The 14,346-nt window shown below is 48.2% G+C and overlaps 1 protein-coding gene across 2 annotated transcripts in view; it reads right to left on the bottom strand.

Moving 5' to 3' along the window:
- The window catches only part of MYH11 (myosin heavy chain 11), an 87,836-nt gene that overhangs the window by 56,402 nt on the left and 17,088 nt on the right, over positions 1 to 14,346 (bottom strand). For both annotated transcript variants that reach the window (XM_028705395.2, XM_028705396.2), the window contains exons 4-5: positions 9,024 to 9,051; positions 725 to 827 (exon numbers count right to left, since the gene is read on the bottom strand). In XM_028705395.2, the coding sequence (XP_028561228.2) occupies positions 725 to 827; positions 9,024 to 9,051 (131 nt within the window). The remainder of the gene's footprint in view (positions 1 to 724; positions 828 to 9,023; positions 9,052 to 14,346) is intronic.

Raw genomic sequence — 14,346 nt, 5'->3', positions numbered from 1 at the left:
CCAAATGCAACATATGCTGGGATCTTACTGTCACCAATATTAGCATATATTGCATGTTTTACGTTTATGGAATGCATTGCTGCACACAGGAGCTGGCTAGGGAGCCACACTGCAAAAATTTGGGGAAGTGCAGATTTTGGAAGGCACCTGGTTCGCATCTTGTTTCGGAAAGGGAAGATTGGGCAGGTCCATGTTAAAATACGCAAGCTGAATTGAATTTCTACCCTGTCCCCAACTCCCACCTCCCCTGACCATTGGCCATATTGGCTGGGGGCTGATGGGAGATGGAGTCCCACATCATCCCGAGAGCCACAGGTCACCCCGCAGGCCTGATGGAAGGAAAGGATCCAGCCCTGTCTCACCCATAAGCTTTAAAGATGGAGAGGGGACTTCCACATTTCCCCAGCATCAGCAGCTCCCCAGAGGAGGAGCCGCATATGGAAAGCTATGCGCTCTTCTCCTGCCTGCCTGCGCTTAAGGAGGGGATGTCAAACAAAGAGCCCTTTTTCCATAAACACACAGGGGTTGTGACATAACTGCGTCCTCTCAGTAATATGTCAGCAATTTGGCAACGAAAGGGATGCTGAAAACGGCCTGAGCTGCAAAGCGGCCGGCCTGGTCCAAGTACCATTGTTAGCTAAAGACTATCCCAGTGCTCCCCTAGGAGATATTCGCATTGTTTTTGTTTGTCGAGATAGAAGAGGCTGCTCCAGAGAATGCTTACCGTGATGCTGGTGTCCTTCTTGCCCTTGTGAGAGGAGGCCACAACAGCCAGATACTGAATGACTTTCTTGGTGTTTTCCGTTTTGCCGGCACCAGATTCCCCTCTAAGGAGCAAAGGAGAGGAGAGATGGAAGGTAACATTGCATTTCTCTCCCACCACTCAGCAATCAGGGAAAGGGAAAAGGTAAAGGACCCCTGGATGGTTAAGTCCAGTCAAAGGTGACTATGGGGTTGCGGCGCTCAACTCGCTTTCAGGCCGAGGGAGCTGGCGTTTGTCCACAGACAGCTTTCCAGGTCATGTGGCCAGCAGGACTAAACCACTTCTGGAGCAACGGAACACCGTGACAGAAACCAGAGCGCACGGAAACACCTTTTACCTTCCCACCACGGCGGTACCTATTTATCTACTTGCACTGGTGTGCTTTTGAACTGCTAGGTTGGCAGGAGCTGGGACAGAGCAACAGGAGCTCACCACATCACGGGGATTTGAACTGCCGACCTTCTGATCGGCAAGCCCAAGAGGCTCAGTGGTTTAGACCACAGCGCCACAAGCTGAGTGTTATTCTGCTTCCACTAGGGGAGAGGGAAGGAGGGAGGGAGAGACAGACCCAGCCAAGACGAAGCCCATTCATTCTGATGTCTGCTGGCCCCCAGAGAATGACCACTCCCCATATTAAATGGGGGGCGCCCTTTATGTGGTCGCATGCAGCCCCCTGGACCCTATGCGGCACCTTCCCCAGGTGGGATACCTGGAGGTCTCCGCCTACCTCAGCCAGTTGCCCAATCCCGCCTGGGGAGGCGTTGCCACGGTGATCAGGCCAGGTAGGGGGAGGGACCACCTGCCCACACAATAGGGGGAGGATCTTACCTGGGAATTGTCAGTTGGCTCCAAAGCTTCTCCCACCCTACCCACCCTCAGTTAATACTTCTTTTGCAGGTTAACCTTTTCTCCACAGGTACGCGGGCGCTGCTACGTCAAGGTCGCTGTTGAAGGGCCGGAAAGGAATTCTCCTGCATTAGCAGGTTTGCCTTTCCCGTAGCAAAACGTCACAACTTTGGCAGTATCAGGCCTTGGGTGGAATCCTTAGTCTATCTTCCCTAAATAGGGGAGGGCGTTCAGTGGTGACCCACGCCCCCCTCCTCTTTGCGGTGGCAATACCAGGGTTCCCTGTTAAAGGGGTTGTTTGAGGGGAGGCTTTGGCCGTACGCCGAGAGGTTGTCGTTGCTCTCCCCTGCGACGGTGGCGTAATGGGGACAGGCTCGCTCTGCTTGAACATATGTTCAGCCCACCCCCACCCCCATAACCCTGATGTTCCCCAGATCCCCGGTGGGGGACTGGGAGGGATAAACGCCCACTGCCTGAGCCAAGGTCTACCCACATCTGAAACATAATCAAGTTGTAGCCAATTTTAACCCCATAGCACGTTGTCTTGAGTCTTTATTCCACACGGGGGCCGTCCAGGGTTTGGGGGACTCCGCCTGTCCATGCAAATGCTAGATTAAACACACATGCTTAATTTTATTATATTTACTGTACTCAATGGAGTCAACCATTGTTTTAGGTTGTTCATATTTATGAGTTTGCAAGATGAGAAGGGCTGTTTAGGGCAGCCCTGTTTAGGGAAGCTTTTAATGTTTAACAGACTATTGTATTTTAATATTTTGATGGAAGCCGCCCAGAGTGGCTGAGGAAACCCAGCCAGATGGGCGGGGTATAAATATTATTATTATTATTATTATTATTATTATTATTATTATTAACACTTCTGCTGCTCTCCATTTTATCCTCTCAGCAACCCTGTGAGGTAGGTCAGACTGAGAATCAGCAACTGCCCCAGAGTCACCCAGTGGACTTTATGGCTAAGCAGGGATTTGAACCCTTTTCTCCCAGGACCTAGTTTGGCACTCTAACCACTATTCCACACTGGCTTTCATACTGCTTGCCACTTACCCAATATTAAACTGAGAGGAGTAAGGAGTCCTAAAGGGCTGGAGAGCTTTTTGCCTTGGTTCCAAGTTCCTTCAGTCTTGAATGCACATCTTTTAAAATATTGAGGGAAGGATGTGGAAACAACACGAAGACATAGATAGCTATCGCAGGAGTGGATAACCAAGCCTTAAAGCTTACTCATTTGTCTGGGATGTCGTCCAGGGGTTTGTAAATATCCACAGCTGGGTGTTTGGGCTTTAAACTTTCAAATGTTATTTCACGTTAGCTCCAACCTGGCCCTCAGTCCCTGTCTGGCCCTTGATTCGCTCCCTAGGGCTACGTACCCTTCACCAGCCCTGCTCTGCACCTTCCTTGAATGTTTTTGCCTGACTGGAATGTGCCCTTCAACTCTGAAAATGTCTCTCGCTTGCCTGGACGGAGGACCGAGGGGCCAGGGTGTATAGAAAGTAGCCAACTGTACAAAGGCAACATTTACATCTGCTGCTCTCCTTCAGGGGTAGGCAACCTAAGGCCCACGGGCCCACGGGGGTTGTTTAACCGCCCCACGAGACGCCCCCGAACCAAGCTACCGGCTCGGTGAGTCCCCGTGCGCTGCGCTAAAGTGGCACAGCACGGCGTGGGGACTCCCTTTCGTGGCACCAGAAATCACATCTGCGCAGATACTGGAAATCACAGGGATCTCCACTGGAGTGAACTGGCCCAGGCGAGGCAAACCTTGCCGACCCCTGCGTCTCCTTGCTCCTGCCTCGGACCCCGCCCACCATTGCCATGTGGCCCCCAGAAGCTTTCACAGAAGGGTTCGTGGCCCTCAGTCTGGAAAAAAGTTCCCCGTTCCCGTCGGAACAGTAACTAAAAGCAGGGACAAGATGGTTGCATCTGGGAGAACGGTCCCCAATTAATCTGCCTCCCCAACATCCTCTTGTATTCCTGAAGTGAAGACACAAACGCATCAAGGAAGCAAATATTGCTAAGGGAACTGATGCATTTTCTTTCTTTCTTTTTTTTAAAAAAGGAAGGACATTTGCAGAGGAGTTAAGAGTGGATCTGCCTGAGGTTCCTTTCATCTTGGAGCTGTTCCACCAACTCCGCTCTGCTCAATTTCTTTTCCTAATTAGGAGGTGCCTCTTCTCAAACGCCGGCCCACAGATGAATGTCCATGCGACAGCCCCACATGCGCACCCGAGAGGAGGAAGGTAGGAGGGTGCTTGGTGCTGGCACCAAGCCTTAAGAAGGCTAGAGGCTGTTTCTTCCTAGGGTGCTGTTCCGTGGGGGAAGCCACGACAGTTTTAAAGTGCTGCGAGACTAAGGGCAGTTTGTTAAGGGTGCCGAAAGTTGTCAGGAGACCCTTCACAAAGCTACAATTCCCAGAGCTCCTAGGGAAGGACGGCTGACAGTTAAATCACTGTGGGAATTGTAGCTCTGTAGCAAACTACAGTCCCTAGTAGGAAAGCTGTGACTTCTAAATATATGGTATGTTGCTTAAAAGGAACGCAGGTGGTGCTGTGGGTTAAACCACAGAGCCTAGGACTTGCCGATCAGAAGGTAGGCAGTTTGAATCCCCGCGACGGGGTGAGCTCCCATTGCTCGGTCCCTGCTCCTGCCAACCTAGCAGTTCGAGAGCACGTCAAAGTCCAAGTAGATAAATAGGTACCACTCCGGCAGGAAGGTAAACGCCGTTTCCGTGCGCTGCTCTGGTTCGCCAGAAGCGGCTTAAGTCATGCTGGCCACATGACCCGGAAGCTGTACACTGGCTCCCTCAGCCAATAAAGCGAGATGAGTGCCGTAACCGCAGAGTCGGCCACGACTGGACCTAACGGTCAGGGGTCCCTTTACCTTTATGTTGCTTAACTGGTGCCTGGCTACAGCATCCCCATTCCTCTCAAACAAACTAAGGAAAATCCCCACAACACTAAACAGGTTCACACAGACCATGCTTAAAGGAAGGAGAAGTAGGTAAACTGTCCCTGACCCCATCCCCACTAATTCCCCTGGCACACCACCCATTATTCCACCACACATCACAAAACCTCCCGATAAAAACCTGGCAAGCCAAAGGCTTATACAGTGGAAGCTCGGGTCGCGAACGTGATCCGTGCGGGAGGCACATTCGCAACCTGCAGCATCCGGAATCCTCAGCGCCATGTCTGCGCACATGCGGGTTGCGATTTGGTGCTTCTGCGCATGCACAAAGTGTGACTTAGTGTTTGTGTGCATGCGCGAGCACCGAATCCCGGAAGTAACCTGTTCCGGTACTTCCGGGTTCGGCGCGATGCGCAACCCGAAAACGCACAACCTGAAGCTTCTGTAACCCGAGGTATGACTCTACTGCCTAGCAGACTTCTACAAAAATAACAAAGCCATATCAACACATCGCTGAAGAATTGATGCTTTTGAAATATGGTGCTGGAGGAGACTCTTGAGAGTCCCATGGACTGCAAGAAGGTCAAACCTCTCCATTCTGAAGGAAATCAGCCCTGAGTGCTCACTGGAAGGACAGATCGTGAAGCTGAGGCTCCAATACTTTGGCCACCTCGTGAGAAGAGAAGACTCCCTGGAAAAGACCCTGATGTTGGGAAAGATGGAGGGCACAAGGAGAAGGGGACGGCAGAGGACGAGATGGTTGGACAGTGTTCTCGAAGCTACAAACATGAGTCTGACCAAACTGGGGGAGGCAGTGGGAGACAGGAGTGCCTGGCGTGCTCTGGTCCATGGGGTCATGAAGAGTCGGACACAACTAAACAACTGAAGAACAACAACATCAACACAAAGAGATACAAGACAAACTAGGGGGCACCCAAATGCCCTGGCTAACACACCACCAACTAGTGCCTGGCTGTCGCTGGTAATGAGGCCAGAAGCACCATTGGTCAGATCCGGCAAGGCAATGCTCCTGTGTTCTTAAGGGAAGACTTGTGAGCTCTCTGTCCAGGCCCCTCTGAAGCGAACAGCTCCGGAGCAGGATAAACTCTGCCCAAGGACCCAGCCTCTTTCTTCAAATGGATTCTTTGGGGGGGATGATGAACCCTGATCTCGCACAGTTCCAAGTCTGCCTGCAGCTTCACATGGGGCCCAAAGCTGAAATATGTGCATGTTTTATTGATAAAAATTAAGTGTTCTGGGAACGGCTCCAGACTAAACATGCCAGTTTGAAGACATTTGCGTAAAAGGCTTTCACATAAATCTACTTTACATCCTTGCTTTTGGGAAGACCAAAAGCGTGCTTAAAAAAAAATTCATTAACTTCACTTATTATACTTTAGCCATCCTTCCTCTTCCACTGAATTTCCTTTGCCCGAGGGCAGGAACGGTTTGCCGGAGACCCTATTTTTCCCTCCCCCAGTTTTGAGATCAGAAATCTGCTAGGCAGACTGCCGCATCACAGCAAGGATCCCCTTGTTGGATCCCCCTGAAAGGGCCCATCTAATCCAGTATCTTGTTTCTCAAGGGGGGGGAGGACAACAACTAGATACAGTGGTGCCTCGCAAGTCGAAATTAATCCGTTCCGCGAGTCTCTTCGTCTTGCGGTTTTTTTGTCTTGCGAAGCACGGCTATTAGCGGCTTAGCGGCTATTAACGGCTTAGCGGCTTAGCGGCTTTAAGAAAAAGGAAACAAACTCGCAAGAACTCGCAAGACGTTTCGTCTTGCAAAGCAAGCCCATAGGGAAATTCGTCTTGCAGAACGACTCAAAAAACGGAAAACCCTTTCGTCTAGCGAGTTTTTCATCTTGCGAGGCATTCGTCTTGCGGGGCACCACTGTACCTCTAGCAAAACCAACAAGCATGGCATGAGAGCATGTATTTTAATATTCTGCTGGAAGCCACCCAGAGTGGCCGGGGAAACCCAGCCAGATGGGCAGGGTATAAATAATAAATTTCTTTATTGTTGTTGTTGTTGCCAGCCAAGCAACTGCTGCTCAGATATAAACTGCCTTTAAACATGGAGGCTCCACAGCCAATCGCTTACAGACTGCTGCTATTTCCGAGTGGCGTTATGGCCTATTCAAATTGCACAATCATGGTTGACAAGCCAACATTCCCACTCCCCCCCCCCAACCCAGACTTTTTGCAGTAAGGAAAGTGATGCAGAAAATGTGTGGAATGAGGCTTACTTTGCACAGTGCCCTCCAGCCTCCCAGCAAACAAATTGCGGCGAATGCTTAGCAAACAGGTAACCTGGAAGAGGCTGGTATCTTAAAATCTCCATGTGGCTGCCAATAATATTTAAATATTGCATCATTAATGTTACAGTTCTGTGCCATAGCCCAGACTTTGCATGAAAAAGATCTTCGGTTTGATTCTCGGCATCTGCATTGAAAGGGGCAGGTAGAAGTTGATGCTACCGGAGAGCTGGGGAGATCTGTTGCCCATCAGTCGGCAGTACAGGACTCAATGGACAACTAACCTGCTCTAAAGCAACTTCCTCCATTCCTAAGTAAATTGACCAAAGTGTTCTGTGAGCCCAAAGTAGCCACTTGCTAGAGAGGTTGGCCACTGCCCCTCTGAGTGAATCAGTACTCTGGCCTATCCAAAAGCACACCCAGACTCAGCACTTCTTTTCTGAGGGTACGCAGGGGTATGCATACCCCTCAACATTTTGTGAATCTTTGTACTTTTGTCCATTTACCGTATTTATTTTTCCCAATTTGAACTATAAAACGGTGGTTTTCTTGAGTACCTCTAAACAGTTTTTTCTAGAAAAAAAGCACTGCCCAGACTGCAGACTCGCAGAGAAAACGCTCCTGTGAAAGCGGATGTTTCCTTTAAAACAAAAACATTAAAACAACCTACTACTACTACTGAATCTACTTTTAGCTGCAAGAGTGAGGAGGTGGAGGTGCCTCCCATTTTAGTTCCCAAACATCAAAGCGCCTTGGAGTTTGGAGCAGCTGGCGCTGAGCATTTCTGGCAAGCTATACCTGGAGCTTGTGGTCAACTGCTTGGCAGCAAAGGGTTTGCTATCCAACATGTAATAAAATCTTTCCTCGCTCACTGATATTGCCCCAGACGGCAGCGTCACCCTGCACACCTCCCGTTCACAGTCCATTAAAACGGAAGGTAAACACAGGGCACGGGTGAATCTGTCAATACTGGCTTCTCAATTTTTCAGTCTTAAATTCAGTTTTCCACATTTCCACATCAGCTTGCATTTTTAAAATAAAGAAAGTCACCGTGAAAATTCACCAGAGTCTTAGTGTGATTTTCTCCTAATATCTTCCTATAGACATAAAAACGTAATGCTGTCATCAGGCAGCCTGCCCTGGAGGATGTGTAGTGCTGCATCAGTCTTGAATTAGCATGAAGTCAGAGCACAGCCCCCGTTGGAGGATCCGTAATGTAGTTCCCAGAGTTTTTTAACAGTCAATCCCTCTCCCCACGGAACTCTGGGAATTGTAGCTCAGTGATGGGGAACAGGGGTCTCCTGACAACTCTCAGCACCCTGAACAAACTACAGCTCCCAGAACCTTTTGGGAGAAGCCACAGCTGCCTAAAGTAAGGTTACCAGACGTCCCCATTTCCCGGGGACAGTCCCTGGATTTACAAATCAGTCCCCTGACAAAATCCATCTATTTAGGAGGAAGTTGAAAAGTGCCACGGATTCACTGAAAAAAATCTGGTAACCTTAGTCTAAAGTAGCCTGGTACTTTGAACGTATAGGGCAAATACACACACTGCACACATATTTTGCAGAGGGCCTTCTCGGTAGTGGCACCCGCCCTGTGGAACGCCCTCCCACCAGATGTCAAAGAGAAAAATAACTACCAAACTTTTAGAAGACATCTGAAGGCAGCCCTGTTTAGGGAAGCTTTTAATGTTTAATAGGTTATTGTATGTTAGTGTTTTATTGGAAGCCGCCCAGAGTAGCTGGGTAAACCCAGCCAGATGGGCGGGGTATAAATAATAAATTATTATTATTATTATTATTATTATTATTATTATTATTATTACCTGATGGCGAGTCAGAGAAGATGGAAGAACAGCATTTAGTAACTGACCTGCAGTTCCCCATCTCTGTTTTAGTGCCATCAGAGTGCCCAGTGCCACACACTTAGCAGCTATGCAAAAAAAAGGAAGCAATTTTTCAAAAGCATGGAGGGTGGGAATTAACAAGCTCCCACAAAATGGAGCTTACAAGCTTAAAATGGGAAAGACAACAAAGGGAGGTTAGTTGGGTAGACAGACAGCTCAGGGCGCCTTTAAAAACAATTCCAAACCTATAGGTTTTGGTCCAGAACATGCTATTCAGTCTAAGAGCTACACATATGTCAACTGATAATATTGGTTATACTCTCTGCAAGTGAAAATGTGAGCAGAAATCGAAAGGTGTGCATGATCAAACTGGTTCTACTTACGTGCAAAGAATGGACTGGTCTTCTCGATCTGCAGATAAAGAGAAAACAGGTATTAAGTCTGGGATATTCAAGAGTATGGTGAGTTATTTGGGCTTGGTGTATAGAGTACCTACCATTTCATATAGAAACGAGATCTGAATCACAGGAATGCAGGAATCTTCAAAAGAGTTTATTAAACATCTACTAGCAACGTCATACTTAGGAATTCAAAGGAACTTTTTTAAAAAGTGTATTTTTGAAAAGTTCAGCCCGCCATCTTCATTCAAAATGGCATCCCACTGTATCCAAGCAGAGGCCAAATCCTGCTCCTTGATCTCAAGAGCCACCACACCAAACTTGACCGCAATGTCTTAAGAGGTGCCAAAATGCATAGCAAGCAAACACCTTTCCAAAATATACCACTGCTTATTTGTTACACAGAAGCAGAAAGAAAGCCATTCTGGCCAAACCATGCCCACATGCCCTATATGCAACATCACATATGATGTGTGGTGCAGGTAAAGAGACAGCTGGGCTAAAGGGATTTACAGGTACACCGATGGTTTCTGGCACTTTAAAAAACCTCCCTGCGCTGTGCTTTGTAAGCAACAATCAACTGAGTGCCCATGATGTCATTGTGGCATCTGGTGATTGGCATGTGGGCAGCCACGCCCACCTGTCAAACTTGGCCCAGGGGGGACGGATGGGAGAGATAAGGATTCCGATCCAATCCCCCACCCCTGTGCTAAGTGGAGGTGCCAAGATCGGAACTGAATACCTTCTAGCACCCATTGGGACTGTTAGGGCAAAAAGCAGGGAGGTCAACAGTAGGTGGCACCAGAGAGCCCACGACAAGCAGAGCCATCTGATTCTAGTTCTGTTCCCATCGTCCTCTCTGCTGAGTTCTACAAGTGGCAACACTGAGACTAAAGAGGAAGAGGAGGAAGCTGAGAAGCAGGGGCACTCCCTGGACCAGTTGGAAGTCGGGTGGCAGGCAAGAGGGAGCTTTTGGTGGGACAGTGACACATTTGTCCTAATGCACCAGCCATCATGGGCAAAGCCAGTGACCTAGCACTGAGTTTCTGCTTCTCATGACTTCTGAGCATCCGGACAAGTCTCTGTATCACTTGCCAATATTATGCATCGGGGGATCAGCAGAAAACCAGAGGCGCCACAATGCACACACAATACTTTTATTTTTATCACACTCCCTAGGTTAGCAACAATGGACATCTTGGTTTTGTCCTCTGGGACAACACTGAAGACAAAAGGTTAAAGATTCAAGTTGTTTCTAATTCAAAAATAGAAACGGTCAAGTTCCCAATAGAACGGTGGTTCTTTAAACTGGGGTCCACAACGGATGTGATGTTTTTGGACAGCTCCCGGGGCTGCCACAAAAAGCGAGAGAAAGGAAACTGATGTAACAGCGATGTAGGCCAGACTGCAATCCCTCTCTCCTTCTACACTCTGGGGCTGCATATACACCATACATTTAAAGCACATTCTCCCCTGCCCCCAAGGATCATGGGAACTGTAGTTTACCTCTCACACAATCCACAGCATCTTCATTTTTAAAAACCTACAGTTCCCAGGATTCTTTGCAGGTCAGCGGGTGTGTTCTAAAAGTATGCAGCCGGAATGGCCAAGCACAGAACAGAGAGCAAAAGGGAAAGCCTCGTTTTGTAGCAGAAAGGTGTTTACTGCATCTATCAACCGACAAACCTCATAAGAGCATAGAGCACACACAGATCTGGTTATATATCTTCAGGACACATCCAAAGCTCTGTATGCTTCTGGAAGGAAATCTCTGTGATCAAACAACAGTCGTACCTTGGTTTTCGAACAGCTTAATTCTCGAACGTTTTGGCTCCTGAATGCTGCAAAACCGGAAGTGACTGTTTGCGAACTATTTTTGGAAGCCAAACATCTGATTCGGCTTCCGCAGCTTCTGATTGGCTGCAGAAGTTTCCTGCAGCCAATCCGAAGCCGCGCTTTGGTTTCTGAATGTTTTGGAAGTCGAACGGACTTCCAGAACAGATTCCGTTTGACTTCCAGGGTATGACTGTACAGTGGTACCTCTGGTTACGAACGGGATCCATTCCGGAGCCTCATTCGCAACCTGAGCAGAACGCAACCCGCGTCTGCACATGCGCGGGTCGCGATTCGCCGCTTCTGTGCATGCGGGTGATGTCATTTTGAGCGACTGTGCATGCGCGAGCCACGAAACCTGGAAGTAACCCATTCCGTTAATTCCAGGTCGCCACGGGACGCAACCTGAAAATGCTCAACCTGAAGCAAACACAACATGAGGTATGACTGCATAGTGGTACCTCAGGTTAAGTACTTAATTTGTTCTGGAGGTCCGTTCTTAACCTGAAACTGTCATTACCCTGAAGCACCACTTTAGCTAATGGGGCCTCCTGCTGCTGCCGCACCACCAGAGCCCGATTTCTGTTCTCATCCTGAAGCAAAGTTCTTAACCTGAAGCACTATTTCTGGGTTAGCGGAGTCTGTAACCTGAAGGGTATGTAACGAGGTACCACTATATAAGTTTTTGCACACGCTTGAATTTACCCCAGAGAGAGTCCTCATTAAGCTTTTCCTCAGTTCCAGGCTCAGAGTTCTGCTCTCTCCTTTCAATCCTGCTAATCACCCCTGCTGACAAATTTAATTGGGTGCACTTAGCAGAGAACGAATTCCACTCGGGCTGAGCTACGCCAACAGTCAACACTAGAAAGGAGAAATTAAGCAGGGGCATGTCAAAAGTTCTGACAACACGGTTGGGGGACGGGGACAAAAGGCATGGCAGTCCCTTCTCCTCCATGGTCTTCTTCCCGGGTGCCCCACAAGCGTTTTATGCACCCCAAGATCCAGGATCTGCTTGCTGCTTGCTCCATCATGTGACATTCTTGGGTGGACATTTTTTGGGGGGGGGGGGTCCTGGGCTGGACCTCAGCCCCAAATGACTATCTATACAGCAGAGGAGACATCCAGCGCAGTCTCTTTTTCCTCCCTAGGTGATGACTGAGTTAAATGGTACCACTTTGAAAGCACAAGCTTTCCCCCAGCATCCCACGCTTCCTTCTTCGAAAACAACATCGTTCTTTTGGACCCCCCCTTCCTCCTCCTCCAGCCTCTGTTTGCGCCCCCGCTTCCCTCCCAGAGGACCAGCTTGCTCTGCTTAATCGCAGCCTTGAATCGGATGGTTTATCACAAGGAAGCGACTCTGAGCTGGCAGCTTGACCATAAAAGGAGAAAGCAACAGAATCGGGCACCCTGGCCTGCAGCTTCTTGACATTTTATTATGGGCTGGTCTCCCTGAAGGGTTTCTGCATGTTTCCAGCGCAGTTGGAGAGAGAGAGAGAGAGAGAGAGAGAGAGAGAGAGAGAGAGAGAGAGAGAGAGAGGATGGCAGGAAGAAGACCTCTTACAGCTGCTGCCATTTGACTACCAACCAGGGATAGATGGACCCGTCAATTTCGGGCCCTATCAGCCTCTCTGATCTTAAGTTTGGTTCTCCGCGTTTCCCCAGTTAACAGCTTTTGCATTTTGTGAAAAGTCATTACGAAAAATTCAAGAGCGTTTAGTCAAATTTATCCAAATGCACAGACGTTAGGAAACAACTTTGTCTCATATACAAATGCATGCAAAGCCATTTTACCAGCCCCAATGCATCCTTTTTAGTACGTTACCTTCGCTAATATATGCATTTTTAGGCACACTTCACTGCGGGATGTGTACTTTTTACACCCCTTACTTGGCCAGAGAGCCTTATTAGAACGTTCAGGAAAGTGTCCATTTCGAAGGATGGCTGTTTCTTGAGTCCACATATTGTTTTGTGAAGTGCAATTAGGTCAGGTTCACCTTTAATTTGAATTTCTGCCGCATCCCGACTTACCATGTCAACAGTGGGATGGAGAGGGAAGAAGGGACAGGGACAAGAGCACAATAAAGAAAGTGATGGGAAAATGCACTAGGAAATGGGTGGTCACAACTGCGTGGCACAATGTCATATAACTATCTTGCAAACAAATCAGAATGAATGCTCCATAGATAGCCCAAGTTGTCTAATCTCCCAACAAACTCTGGGCAAATGAATCAGGATGAGCAGGTCATCACTATATGAGGACACCAGTCTGATATTTTTATGGGAGGGAAATACGTCTATAAATAAATAAATCTGGAAGCTCATCTGAAATAGTCCTAAAAGCATTGGGCAGTGGCTGGGGGCGGGGTTCAAGGGTATACCATAAATTTTGGTTGGGCAATTAAAATCTGTGCTCTTTTGAGCCTGTATGACAAATCCACCTTGCTGTGGTTTGGAAAGTGACAGGTATAGGCATTGCAAAGCATGGCATGGAAGATTAACAGAAAGACGTATAAACTCTGCGCAAGCAAATTGGGACTAATGTTTGTTGTTGCATGACCTCCCCAGAAAGAAATCTGAATGAATAAAGGCCATAGTTTAACTTCTGCATAAGCTTTGTGCCGGCGAATCAGGATGAACCCTGAATCAACAATCTGCCTGGAAGAAAGACAGCCTTATGCTCCTCTATAAATTCATCTAATCCCCTCTTAAAGCCGTTTGAATTGTTGGCATTCAAAACATTTTGTGAGAGCAAATCCCATAGTTTAACTACATGCTGGGTGAAGATGTCTGTCCCAAGTCTCCCATCATTCTGCTCTCATTGGAAGGTCCCACTGGGCACTGGGATTATGAAAGAAGGAATTTCTGAAGGTGGTTGGGGGATGGATGGAGGCTAACAGACTGAGGTTGAATCCTGATAAGACAGAAGTACTGCTCTTGGGGGACAGGGGGAGGGGAGGTGTGGAGGACTCCCTGGTCCTGAATAGGGTAACTATGCCCCTGAAGGACCAGGTGTGCAGCCCAGGAGTCATTTTGGACTCACAGCTGTCCATGGAGGCACAGGTCAAATCTGTGTCCAGGGCAGCTGTCTACCAGCTCCATTTGGTATGCTGGCTGAGACCCTACCTGCCTGCAGACTGTCTCCCCAAAGTGGTGCATGCTCTGCTTATCTCCCGCTTGGACTACTGCAATGCGCTCTATGTGGGGTTACCATTGAAGGTGACCTGGAAACTACAACTAATCCAGAATGCGGCAGCTAGACTGGTGACTGGGAGTGGCTGCCAAGACCATATAACACCGGTCCTAAAGGATCTTCACTGGCTCCCAGTACTAGATTCAGGTAGGTAGCAGTAGAAATATATTTTAAAAATTAAAAAATTGTCCAGTAGCACCTTAGAGACCAACTAAGTTTGTTCTTCATATGAACTTTCATGTGTATGCACACTTCTTCAGATATATTTCTACTGGCTCCCAGTAG

This window comes from Podarcis muralis, chromosome 14 (assembly GCF_964188315.1).
Source record: "Podarcis muralis chromosome 14, rPodMur119.hap1.1, whole genome shotgun sequence".
Classification (NCBI taxonomy): Eukaryota; Metazoa; Chordata; class Lepidosauria; order Squamata; family Lacertidae; genus Podarcis; species Podarcis muralis.
Note: the sequence above shows the minus strand (reverse complement) of the source record. Positions and strands in the feature narration are given on the sequence as shown.